Consider the following 12,238-nt stretch of genomic DNA (forward strand, 5'->3'; position numbering starts at 1 on the left):
TGAGTTCCAGGACAGGCTCCAAAACTAAACAGAAACCCTGTCTCAACCCCCCCCCCCCAAAAAAAAGTAAAATAAAAATCCTTAATAAAAAATTTTAAATGACAGAGGCAGGCGGATCTCTGTGAGTTCAGGACCAGCCTGGTCTACAGAGCTAGATCCAGGACAGGCTCCAAAGCCACAGAGAAACCCTGTCTCGAAAAAAAATTTAAATGAGAAATGGAACTAATTCCATTTCCTGTGAATAAGTAAATAGATAAGCAGCAATACACAGATCTCTCAGAGGTTGTGACGTTGTGTGCTTGGAGTATGTAGTTTCTTGTGTTCTCATTGTACCTTCATAAAGCTTTAAAAAATTAATATGTAGTGCTTTAAAGACTGTTTAATGGACTTTGTTTCATATGATTGATTCTCAGAGAAGTCTCGCAGATAGTATTAGCAATTGCAAGAAAGGAAACTTGAGGCTTCAAGGTGGTTCCTTGACACTCAGCTTCTCATTGCCTGATGAAAGCAGCTCATTTGTAGGTTCTACGCTCATCCTTCCTGAGTCTTGAGTAGCTATTCTTTTTTGGTTTTTTTGTTTTTGTTTTTGTTTTTCGAGACAGGGTTTCTCTGTGGTTTTGGAGCCTGTCCTGGAACTAGCTCTTGTAGACCAGGCTGGTCTCGAACTCACAGAGATCCGCCTGCCTCTGCCTCCCGAGTGCTGGGATTAAAGGCGTGCGCCACCACCGCCCAGCTTAGCTATTCATTTTTGTTTTGTTTGATTGGCTAGTTTTAGTTTGGGGTTTTTGTTTTTCCAGACAGGGTTTCTCTGTGTAGCCCTGACTGTCCTTGAACTCACTCTGTAGACCAAGCTGGCCCCGAACTCAGGGATCTACCAGCCTCTTCTTCCCAAGTGCTGTAATTAAAGGTGTGTACCACCACCTGACAGTCATTCTCTTTTGTAATTACTCCTTTGGGAGAGACATTTTGCTTATGTCCTTTAGTGTCTTGCCCAGACCTTAACAGGCCGAGTTCTTGTGTGGTTTTTTGATCTGCTGTTCTTTGCAGGGCACAATCTTTTGCAGAGCGTCTGCGACTGGGAATTGCAGTGATTCATGGAGAAGCACAGGATGCTGAGTCTGACTTGGTGGATGGCCGGCACTCCCCACCCATGGTCAGGAGTGTAGCTGCCATCCACCCCAGCCTGGAGATCCCAAGTAAGTGTCCACAAGTACTTTTTTTGTCACTTTTCTCTGAGCTGCTTGAATTTGTAGAATGGATATTTTAATATAAATTCTCTTTTTAAAATTATTACTAGTTTTTTATATTTATTTTTGGTTTTTATGTGTATGCCATATGTGTGCAAGTACAGAAAGTGGCATCAGATGCCTAGAACTGGAGTCACAGGATATTGTGAGCACTTTGGTGCTAGGAAAAAAGCTCAGGTCCTGGAAGAATAGCCAGTGCTCTTATCCACAGAGTCACTTCTGCAGCCCATGGATTCCCATTGGTGTGTGTGTTCACATGCACACTCATGTATATTTGCAGCTACACATGCACATGGAAGCCATGTTAGCTATTTTTCTCAGTGCTTTCCATCTTTTTGTTTGTTTTTTGACAAGGTCTCTCACTGGCCTGAAGTCACCTATTGTCTAGACTGGTTAGACAGCAAGCCTTAGGGGCCCCTTGTCTTACCCTCCAACCTGGGAATTACAAGTACACACCATTACACCCAGATCTATTTATTTTTAATGTAGGTGCTGGGGACCCAAACTCAGTCCTCATGCGAGCGCTTTACTTCCTGAATCGTCTTCCTAGTCTTTTTCTTAACTTTTTGAGTTGGTAAAAACTGATAATACCCTTTCTAGTTGAATTATGGTACCTGTTAGCCTCCCACACTTAGGAAAGACTAGAAAATTGTTCTGCAGTTTAGACTTCTGCTGTACCTCGGGGAGCTGTATGCATCTGTCTTTTCAATGCATAGGCATAGGCAGGAGGCTTCTTTATGCACAAAACCATTCAGTATTATGTTATATCAAATGCAAAGTGTAACAGCCCAACTCCTAAATTACTGCAGTAGCTTGTAACAGTCAGAGCACAGCATTTCACTTTTCAGCCTCTAAACCCATGTCCATCTCACATGCAAAATATATCATGTATCATTCCAGCCAATAGCCCTAAAAGTTTATTCCAGTTAAGCCTTTTTTGTTTTTCAAGACAGGGTTTCTCTGTGGCTTTGGAGCCTATCCTGGAACTAGCTTTGTAGACCTGGCTGACCTTGAACTCACAGAAAACCACCTGCCTCTGCCTCCCAAGTGCTGGGATTAAAGGTGTGCGCCACCACTGCCTGACTCCAATTAAGTCTTGACTTGGTTCTAGTAACAACTCAAAAGTCCCAAGTCTTATATAAATATCATCTTATACAGAAATGGGTGAAACTCAGAGTGTCGTTCTGAAGCAGTTTTTTCTCTAGCTTTAATCCACCCTCCTTTTCCTGTTGATTAAGTATATGCTTCCAGAATACAAAGTGGAATAGACACCAAGTCACGGCACCAATGTTATGGTTTAAGTAAAAAAAAACGCTGCAGGTCCTCAAGTGGCAGCAGTGGAGAGCAGACTATGAGACCAAGGCGGGCCACAAAGGCGGCTGGGTCCCAGGCAGGGAGCCACGCGGTGGGTGAGAGACTATAAGCTCACCATGAAGAGTGAGGTTGGATATTTATTTAGTGGGTTATGGGGGGGGGAATGAAAGGGGAGAAGGGAAAGAGCAGAGAGAGTGAAAGAGAAACGGGGTGGGGAGAGAAACAGAAGTGCCTTGGTGGTAGGGGTAGGTGGGCATGGACAGGGCTTGTCTCTTAAAGGGACAGGACAGACCATTACACTTGGGACCATCTTTTAAGATCTAAGAGGAGAGTGGCACTGCCCAGAGATGTTATCATGACTTAACGTTTGTGTCTTCTGGAGAGCTGGGGCAGGGAGGGAGCCTGACCAGAATGGAGGATCAAAGTCAGGAAGCCCATGGTCCTGGCATGCTACTGTGTCACATAGTAGATATCTGTTTTTTGGTAGAAATTTAGACTGTGCCTGTCATTTTTGTGTCTGCCACTGTTGTGTGCATTCATGGCTGAATTTCTCTGTGGAGAAATTTTCCTTTCTTTTGGCTATATACCTAGGAACTGCTTGCCAACCTGTTGATAATGTTTAACTTTTTGAAAACTACCTATTTTGCACTGCAGATGTACCATTGCATCATTTCTTAAAAAAAAAAAAAAAAAAAAAAAAACCCACAAAACCCACTTGCAGGCCTGTTAACCCCAGAGGCCAGAAGAGGGCATCAGACTCCCTGGAACTAGAGTTAGCAGATGCTTGTGAACTGCCATGTAGATGCTGGGAACAAAACCCAGGTCTTCTTGAAGACAGCAAGGCACTAGCTGTTCCATTCTGTATCAGCAATACATGAGGGCTCCAATCTCTCCAAAATTAAACTTTTTTAAAAATCCAGCCATTCTGTGGGTGTGAATGGCCTTTCACTGTGGTTGTGTTTCTCCAATGACTAGTACTGTCAGGTAGTATCTGTGTCAGGCTGTTTGTATCTGCTGCTTAGAGAAATGTCTATTCACATCTTTTGCCAATTTTTAATTGGTTGCTCGGCTTTTGTTATCAAGTTGAAATGAAAGCCTTTCACTGTGGTTGTGTTTCTCCAATGACTAGTACTGTCAGGTAGTATCTGTGTCAGGCTGTTTGTATCTGCTGCTTAGAGAAATGTCTATTCACATCTTTTGCCAATTTTTAATTGGTTGCTCGGCTTTTGTTATCAAGTTGAATGTTATCAGACTCTCACCAAAGAGACAGTGTTTAAATGCTGTCTCATCCCGGGAGTTCTTTTTTCTGTCTTGATAAGTGTCCTTTGGTGTACAAAAAGTTTAATTTAATGAAGTCCAGTTTATATTTTCATTTGTTGTTTGGTATTTGATATAATGTCAAAGAATCTTGTTTTCTTTCATTTCTTAAAGCCACCTTTTAGTTTTCAGATGTTCTTAGTTCCTTGGTTAAAGTTATCCCCATATGTTTTATTGCTTGAATACTTATACATGCAAGATTGCCTTTTCTCCCTTATTTGTGTGTGTGTATGAGAGAGATGTGCATATGTATATTGCTTCCCCTTTATTTTGTAGATATATGTGATATTGTGTATGTTGTATATTGCTTCCCTCCCCCTTATTTTGTAGATATATGTGATATGTGTATATATGAGAGAGTATGTGTGCATGTTTCTGTGTTCATGTAGAGCCCAAAGGTTAACATTCAAAGTCTTCCTCATTTGCTCTCCATATTATGTATTAAGTTGGGGTATCTCTCCCTTGAACCAGAGCTCACCAGTACAGATAGTCTAGCCAGCTAGCTTGATCCAGGGAATCCCTGTCTTTACCTTCCAATTGCTGGAATTACACATGGGCTGCCATCCCCACCTAATGTTTATGTGAGTTCTAGGGACCTGAATTCCAGTTCTCATGTTTTCCACTTACACAGCAAGGGTTTTAACTGCTGAGCCATATCCACAGCCTGGGGTTTGTAATTCACCTTTGGAGTAGTCGCTGCTCACCATCAGAAGAAGAAACACCAGGCTCTCTGTGTGGATTTATCCCTTTTATTGTCATGACAGAGGCAACTTAAGGGTGGGAAGGTTTGGTTTTGGTTTACAATGTCAGAGAGTTCATTGTACAATATAGGGAATGTGTGGTGGGGTGAGTCTTAATCAGTGACATCAGGTAGTGACAGTTCGCATAGCTGCATCCTGGGAAGCAGAAAGTACTAGACCGTAATCAGGGTTGGGTATAGCCCTTAGAGGTCTGCTCCTGCTGACATATTTCTGTCAGCCAGGCCTCACTTTCCAAATGTTCCACCAGCTTCAGTGTGCCACAGCTAGGGACAGTCATTCAAACCACAAGCCTATGAGGGACAATTGAGATTTGAACTGGAACCCTGCAGATGGCAGAGTCCTGTGCTAGCTTGGGCTGTGCTTCAGGATTTCTTGGGGTGTTCTGTAACAGAGGCGCACCATCTGTTAGAGGTGTTTCAGGACTCCCCTCTGATCCGATGCCTTTTGCTCTTTCCTTGGCTCACATACCCAACGTAATCCTGGGCAGCAATGGTGCATGGGATGTCCTTGACTTGTTCCTTTTTTCAGGCAATATTATTGGGCTTCATGCTACCTGGGAATTTTATAGTCCACCATCAATTGAGGGAGTTCCTTTCCCTCCTAAGTATTGGGAATTTTTCATAAAACATTAATTTGTTTTTGTTTTTTGAGACAAGATTTCTTTGTGTATCCCTGGCTGTCCTGGAACTCTTATCTGTAGACCAGGCTGGCTTCAAATTCAGAGATCAACCTGCCTCTGCTTCCTGAGTGCTGGGATTAAAGGCATGCACCACCATGACCTGTGACATTAAATACTTAAAACCTTTTAAGTCTTTGTTCTACCTTTGAGCATAGGCACTGAGGTGTGTGTTTCATTCTAACCAGTGCTGATTCCTAAAGAAAAGCCCCCAATCACAGTTGTTGGTGACGTCGGAGGAAGAATTGCCATCATTGTGGTACGTAGTTCTCTTTTATTGTTACCATCGTCACTCTGTTGTCTTACTTGTAATTGTGTGCATAAAGACCATGGGGGCAGTGTGGCCAAGTAAGTATCATGTTGGTTGCTGCTTTGTGCTGTATGTTAATTTGGGCCCCAAAGAGAAAAATGGTAATAGTTTAAGGAAAAACACAGGAACCAGGCAGTGGTGGTGTACACCTTTAATCCCACACTCAGGAAGCAAAGGCAAGAGGATCTCTGTGAGGCCAGCCTGGTCTACAGAGCAAGTCCCAGGATGAACAGAGCTACACAGAGAAACCTTGTGTTGGAAAACCAAAAGAGGGGGAGCGGGGATAGACAGTCTGTATAGTTACCTGAATATGGCACAGCTGTTTATTTCCATAATTTGAGAGTTGTTATTTTTATGGTTAAAGTAAGTTAACCAAATTGATTAACGTTTTAAACACAGATGGGCAGTAAGGGTTGTAGTTCATTAAGGCCTTGGTTTTGGTACCTAACCCAAAATTCAAACATCATTTTATACACACATATAAATGGTAGACTGAAGAATGGATCAGACACCTGCAGCTCGCTGCTCCCTGAGTAGAGCGTGGGACCAGGAGCAAGAGCATCCCTAGGCTTTTCCTGGTCTCTTCTCTCCCCAGAGCTCTCATTAGCCTGAGGGCCTCCCATTCATGACATTACTGAACTTTACAGTATACCAAGAGTACTGTTCCTAAATGTGAAAGACCTGAACCCTGGGGCTGCAGAGGAGGCTCAGTGGTTAGTACATTTGCTATTCCTACAGAGGACCCGGGTTCATTTCCCAGCACCCACATGGCAGCTCACAGTTGTCTGTAACTCTAGTTCCAGGGGATCCAAAACACACAGGCAAAACACTCATATACTTTTTTTTTTTAAATGAAGGCTTGCCTGTTCCTATAAATAGTGTGTGTGTTCACATGATGACTTGGTCCATGCTGTGGTTGACTACCTGGTTAGTGGTACTTCAGTCTTCGCTGCTGAATGTTGTGGTATGTTACAACACAGCGGATGCATCTGTTCTCTGCATTGGACAGCTTTCTTTTTTTCCTTATGTTTATCTGGGAGTATATGTATGTAGACATATGTGCATGTGAAGGTTAAAGAGCAGTTTGTGGGAGTCATTTATCCCCTGCCACCATATGGGTCTCGAGGATCACACTTGGTGTCAGACTCGTTTGCAGTTGAGTCACCTGCTGGCCCATCTCCCTGGTTTCTAGACAGTTTTTTCTCATTCCCAGTAACATTGCTTTGAGCATCCTTGCATCCGTTTCCTGGTGCGTCATCCAAGAGCTTTTAGTGGAGATGACTGGAGTCACTGGGTTTGAAAGTGCTATAACAGGTTCCTATACCCCATCATGGGTGCCTTGTACCTTTTCCTGTTGTTTGGTGGTTTCGTTTGTACCCTTTTCAGGTACATCTCCCATGTCATCCCAAGATTGTTTCATGGACACAAAGGTAGTGGTGGAAGGTGCAGATCAAGCATGGCAGCTGCCATAGCAAATCTGTTTTTCTTTTTCCTCTAGTACTAAGGGTTGAACCTATGGCTCAGTTTGTGCTAGACAAATGTCTACCATTGAACTATATCCCCAGCCCTGTTTTTATTCTGAAGCAGAATTGCTGAGGCTGGCCTTGAACTAGTTCTTCATTTCAGTCAGGACTCCTGCTCATAGTCTTCCTGCCTCAGCCTTTCTAGAAGCTGGAATTACAAGTTTGTACTGTAAGCCTCAACTCAGCTGTGCTTTTTTAAAGATTTATTATGTATACAGTGTTCTGTTTGCATGTGTGCCTACAGACCAGAAGAGAGTGCCAGCTCTCGTTATAGATGGTTGTGAGCCACCATGTGGTTGCTGGGAATTGAACTCAGGACCTCTGGAAGAATAGTCAGTGCTCTTAACCTCTGAGCCATCTCTCCAGCCCTGTGCTTTTAAAAAACAAACAAGGACCAGCCGAGGTAGCTCAGCAAGTAAAGCCTGATGGCCTGAGTCCAATCCCTAGAGCACGTACAGTTGTTGAAAGGCAGAACTGATGACCATAGGTTGTCCTCCAACTTCCACGTGCATGCCATGGCATGTGTACACAACCGTTCACACATGCTCACATGCACACTATCAATAAATGGTTCAAAGTGCTTGCCTCATGACATGAGCACCTGAACTTGAATCTCCAGAGCCCTCATAAAGCCAGGTCATACATTTTTAACCTCAGTGCTTCTGTGGGGAGTGGCAGGCAAAGACAGAATTCCCTCCCAGAAGCTCCTGAGTCAGCATATGTACCAGCAAATAGAAACCCTGTCTCAGACAAAGTGGAAAGTGGGTAACAGCAGTACCTGGGGCTTTCACAAGTCCTCTGACTTGCACAAAGGCTGCCTGCATTCAAGTACATGGAACATATTCACATATGCACAAACCCCAAATTTAAAAACCGGCACTTTATTTTGAGGTAATTATAGGTTCACAAAAAGAATGAAAACCTTTGGGGGCTGGAGAGATGGCTCAGTGGTTAAGAGCATTGCCTGCTCTTCCAAAGGTCCTGAGTTCAATTCCCGTCAACCACATGGTGGCTCACAACCATCTGGAATGAGGTCTGGTGCCCTCTTCTGGCCTGCAGACATACACACAGACAAAATATTGTATACATAATAAATAAATAAATATTTAAAAAAAAAAAAAGAATGAAAACCTTCAGGGAGGTCCTGTAGGCTCTTGACCATGCTTCCTCATATGCTGGCTACTTTTTATGTCCTCTTAACACAGGCTAGAGTCATTTTGGAAGAGGAACCCTCAGCTGAGGAAATGCTTCTACTACACTGGTTTGTGTGCAAGCCTGTGGTGCATTTTCTTAATTTGTGATTGATGGGGGCCGATTGTGGGTAGTTCCATTCCTAGGCTGGTGGTCCTAGGTTCTATAAAAAAAAAAAAAAGCAGGCTGAGCAAGCAGTAAGCATGCTAAGCAGCACCCCTCCGTGGCCTCTGCACCAGCTCCGGCCTCCAGGTTCCTGCCTTGACTCCCTTGCTGGTGGACTATGTTGTGAAACTGTAAGCTGAAGTAAACCCTTTTCTCCCCAAGTTGCTTTGGTCATGATGTTCATCACAGCAGGAGACACCCTCGCTAAGACTCTGCATCTTGCCCAACAGTGGTTGAGTAATAGGTGCATGCTACAGCATGCGCTCCTGCACAGTATATACACAAATACAGGAACAAATCCACAAAAAAATGTAATACAAAAGAACTGTTAAGCTAGCTGACATCCATTATACTCTTAAAAATGTTTTTTCTAAAGACAGGTCTTTCTACATAGTCTTGACTGTCCTGAAACTCACTCTGTAGACCAGACTGGCTTTGAACATATTTTAATCTCTGACCTCTACATATGTGATACGGTACTCATGCACCCATACATATATGCAAATAAGTAAATAGACTTGAGTTTTTCAGAGAAATTGCTTAGCTGGGCACAGTGGTGTGGGCTTGTATGTACTCCCAGCTAAGGTGGGAGAATCACTTGAGCCCAGGCCTTTGGAACACCCTGAACCACATAAGACCCCAAGTCAGACAAACCCACCATGTCACGTTTTCCCATACAGGGAGTAAGGAAGTATAAGAAAGTGCTTGGGGAAGCCTTTAAAGTATGTAGTTCCATTACTCAGAGTTGAAAGCATCTTAAAAAAAAAAAGCTTTCCTGTGTATTTCAAAGTCATCCCACAGACCTCCCCGCCTCCCAGGGCCTTGAGCGTGCTAGGAGCTCCCTGCAAGTGGCAGGTGCTGTGGGGGAGGTGACTTGTGTGAGAGGCCTAGGAGGGCTGTGGGGGTGCAGGCACAGGAACATGCCACCATTCTGTCGAGACTGTACCGTAGGTGCCCTGGCTCTTCTTTCTTCTTCCTGCTTGTCCAGCCTGTCTTTACAAGTGTTGATGTGCCTTTTGCTCCATCTTTGATTGACAGGATGACATCATTGATGACGTGGATAGCTTTCTTGCTGCAGCAGAGACCCTGAAGGAAAGAGGCGCATATAAGATCTTTGTGATGGCAACTCACGGCTTGTTATCCTCTGATGCCCCCCGGCTGATTGAAGAGTCTGCCATTGATGAGGTAGTAGTGCTGGCCGTCACTGGGCTGCCTGGGTACAGAGAGAACAAGTACTAGCTCATTTTCAGTAAGAAGAGAAGATGCAAACCAATAGGGTAGCTTGTGACTTTAATCTCAGCATTGGAGAGGCTGAGACAGGAGGCTTGCCATGAGTTCTACATCAGTCTGGGCTACAGAATGAGATCATGTCTCAAAAAAAAAAAATTAAAAATGGGGGTCGGGGGGTAGATGAAAAGTTGATTGTGTTTGCATTTTATTTACTGCGGTGCTTTCCCATTTGAATGAGGTATGACCTGATTCAGTTATGGCTTACAGTGATGTTTAGAGTGCTCCAGTTGTGTGTTGGGCACGCAGCTGACTTAAGAAGAAACATCCCCTGTGAGCTCTTATTGCACATGCCCTCTTAGTTACCGTTGCTTTATTTCTCTGTGGATTTGCCCATGTGCCCATTTCACACTGGTCGTCTGTGACTAGACGTAGTGTTTTCAAGATGTAGTAAGTCTCCATGCCTGAAAATTGCCCTGCAGTGGGCTGTGCTACATGCTGTCTCTTCCTAAGTCGTTGGAAGCTTGGATTGTTTACATCTTTTAAAATTAATCTGTATCTGTTTTGTGCGTGCGTGTGAATGTGGGTGCTCGTGTAGTCAGAGGACACCTTTCAGGAGTCAGGTCTCCCACAGTTGGGAAAGAGACAACTCCAGCCCCACCAGCAGTGAACAGGAGTTCCCGTTTATCCACATTTTTCCCAACATTTGTCGGCATCATATGGGCTGAATCTGCACTGATAGGAATGAGGTCATCAGATCTTGAAGCTTGAGCAGCTTTGCCCTAATGGAAGCAGGAGTTGTGGGAAAGAGCAGGTCCTGGACACAGTAAACCTCAGACGCTGTGGGGGATGACAAGCCCCCCAGCAGGGTGAACTGCTGATGAAGCCATGACATTGGCTGGATTTGCTCTGTTTTCCAGGTTTACCTTTGTTCTATTCTGTTCTGTTCTGTTGAAGTACTGGGGCTGAACCCAGACCTTCACACACCAAGCATACACTCTGCCATGAATCACACCCCAGCCCTGAAGCTGCTTGGCGTCTGATGCTCTGTTTCTTGTGACTCACAGGTGGTGGTCACTAACACCATCCCACATGAAATCCAGAAGCTCCAGTGCCCCAAGATCAAAACTGTGGACATCAGCATGATCCTCTCAGAAGCCATCCGCCGCATTCACAACGGAGAGTCCATGTCCTACCTGTTCAGAAACATAGGCTTAGATGACTGAACATTGCTCCCGTGGCAGAACTCCCACTGGTCACATGGGAAGCCCAGCGTGCATGCTGGGAGGGCCCTTGCCTGGCCAGGTACTCCTTCCCTCTCCCCACATTCTCCTGAGTGATTCCTGTGATGGAACAAGGACCAACTTTTTAATGTCAGTTTAGGTTTTTGTGAGTTTAGGGGTAATTTTTATAACAGAAAGACCTCCTCTGAAATAAAATAAGTTAAAACCTGATGATTTTTAGTGTAACCTAAAAGGATAACACTTGATGAGGTTTTTAAGCTCAGCCTTTTTTTTTTAAAGTTGCTTGATCCAAGTATTCAAAAAAGCTAAATAAAATGACCTGCTGTCTACTATCGATAGTCAAAAGCTACTGTTGGTTCCAGTGACATTTTTAGAAATGCTTTTATAATGGGCATATAGCGTATGTGGCTATTTATTCTCTGCAACAAAGAAAAATAAAACCTCATGTTTGTATTTTAAGCCTCTGTATGTGGACAGTCAGTTTTCTGTATCTGTAATAGACAGCCACTGAAGACCTGAGTCACTCACAGCTTCTGAACTGTGCTCATAGCTCTGTCTGGTGATGCAGTCCTGCCTCTTATAGGTCCTCAGAAGCCTGCAAATTCTTGACACAGAGGTGGGGCTCACAGTTCATCAATGTGACTCTGTTTTCTTCTTCAGAGTCCAGCCAATCCTTAGACCAAGATGTAAAATATTATTTTAAGGTGTGTTACTTTTATTGATGCTCTGGAACATTTGTTTAATGATGTAAAGATGTGTTTGATTAAATAAAATTCACCTGCTGACAGGTAGTAGGGAGGAGCCAAGTGGAAGGGAAGAGGGGCGAGGAGAAACACCAGGGCTTTTGGACAGACAGACAAGAAGGCTATGAGCTACTTGCAGAATTCCTCAGGCTGCTCCCCTCATGGCCTAACCACTGCTGATAGCCATGGAGTTGCAGTTTATGATTCAGACAGCTGTGGATTAAAAGACAGCAACAAGTTTAAAAAAAAAAGGAGAACAATTGGCACCCAATGTGGGGCACCAAAATGTGTGATATTTTGCTCTTGGCTTTTTTGGAGGGGGGCACCACCCAGGTCCCAAATAAATCACACACAGAGGCTATTATTAGCAATGCCTGGACTTGGCTGAGCTTGTTTCTTGCCCACTGTTCTTAAATTATTCCAACTACTTTTTGCCTCTGGGCATTTTCTTTTTCTTACTTCTGAATCTCATTCTTTCACTCTCACTGACATCCTCCCCTTGTGCTCTCTGCTCCTCCTC

General features: G+C 43.9%; 1 protein-coding gene across 5 annotated transcripts in view; it reads left to right on the plus strand.

Annotated features, from left to right (window-relative positions):
- Prpsap2 (phosphoribosyl pyrophosphate synthetase associated protein 2) overlaps positions 1-11,969 on the plus strand; it is a 38,685-nt gene extending 26,716 nt beyond the window's left edge. For all 5 annotated transcript variants that reach the window (XM_026780323.1, XM_013347367.2, XM_005349896.2 and 2 more), the window contains 4 exons: positions 1,048-1,196; positions 5,504-5,574; positions 9,543-9,689; positions 10,799-11,969. In XM_026780323.1, the coding sequence (XP_026636124.1) occupies positions 1,048-1,196; positions 5,504-5,574; positions 9,543-9,689; positions 10,799-10,957 (526 nt within the window). In that variant the 3' untranslated portion in view covers positions 10,958-11,969. The remainder of the gene's footprint in view (positions 1-1,047; positions 1,197-5,503; positions 5,575-9,542; positions 9,690-10,798) is intronic.
- Positions 11,970-12,238: the final 269 nt, after the last annotated feature.

The sequence above is a fragment of the Microtus ochrogaster genome, chromosome 7 (genome assembly GCF_000317375.1).
Source record: "Microtus ochrogaster isolate Prairie Vole_2 chromosome 7, MicOch1.0, whole genome shotgun sequence".
NCBI lineage: Eukaryota > Metazoa > Chordata > Mammalia > Rodentia > Cricetidae > Microtus > Microtus ochrogaster.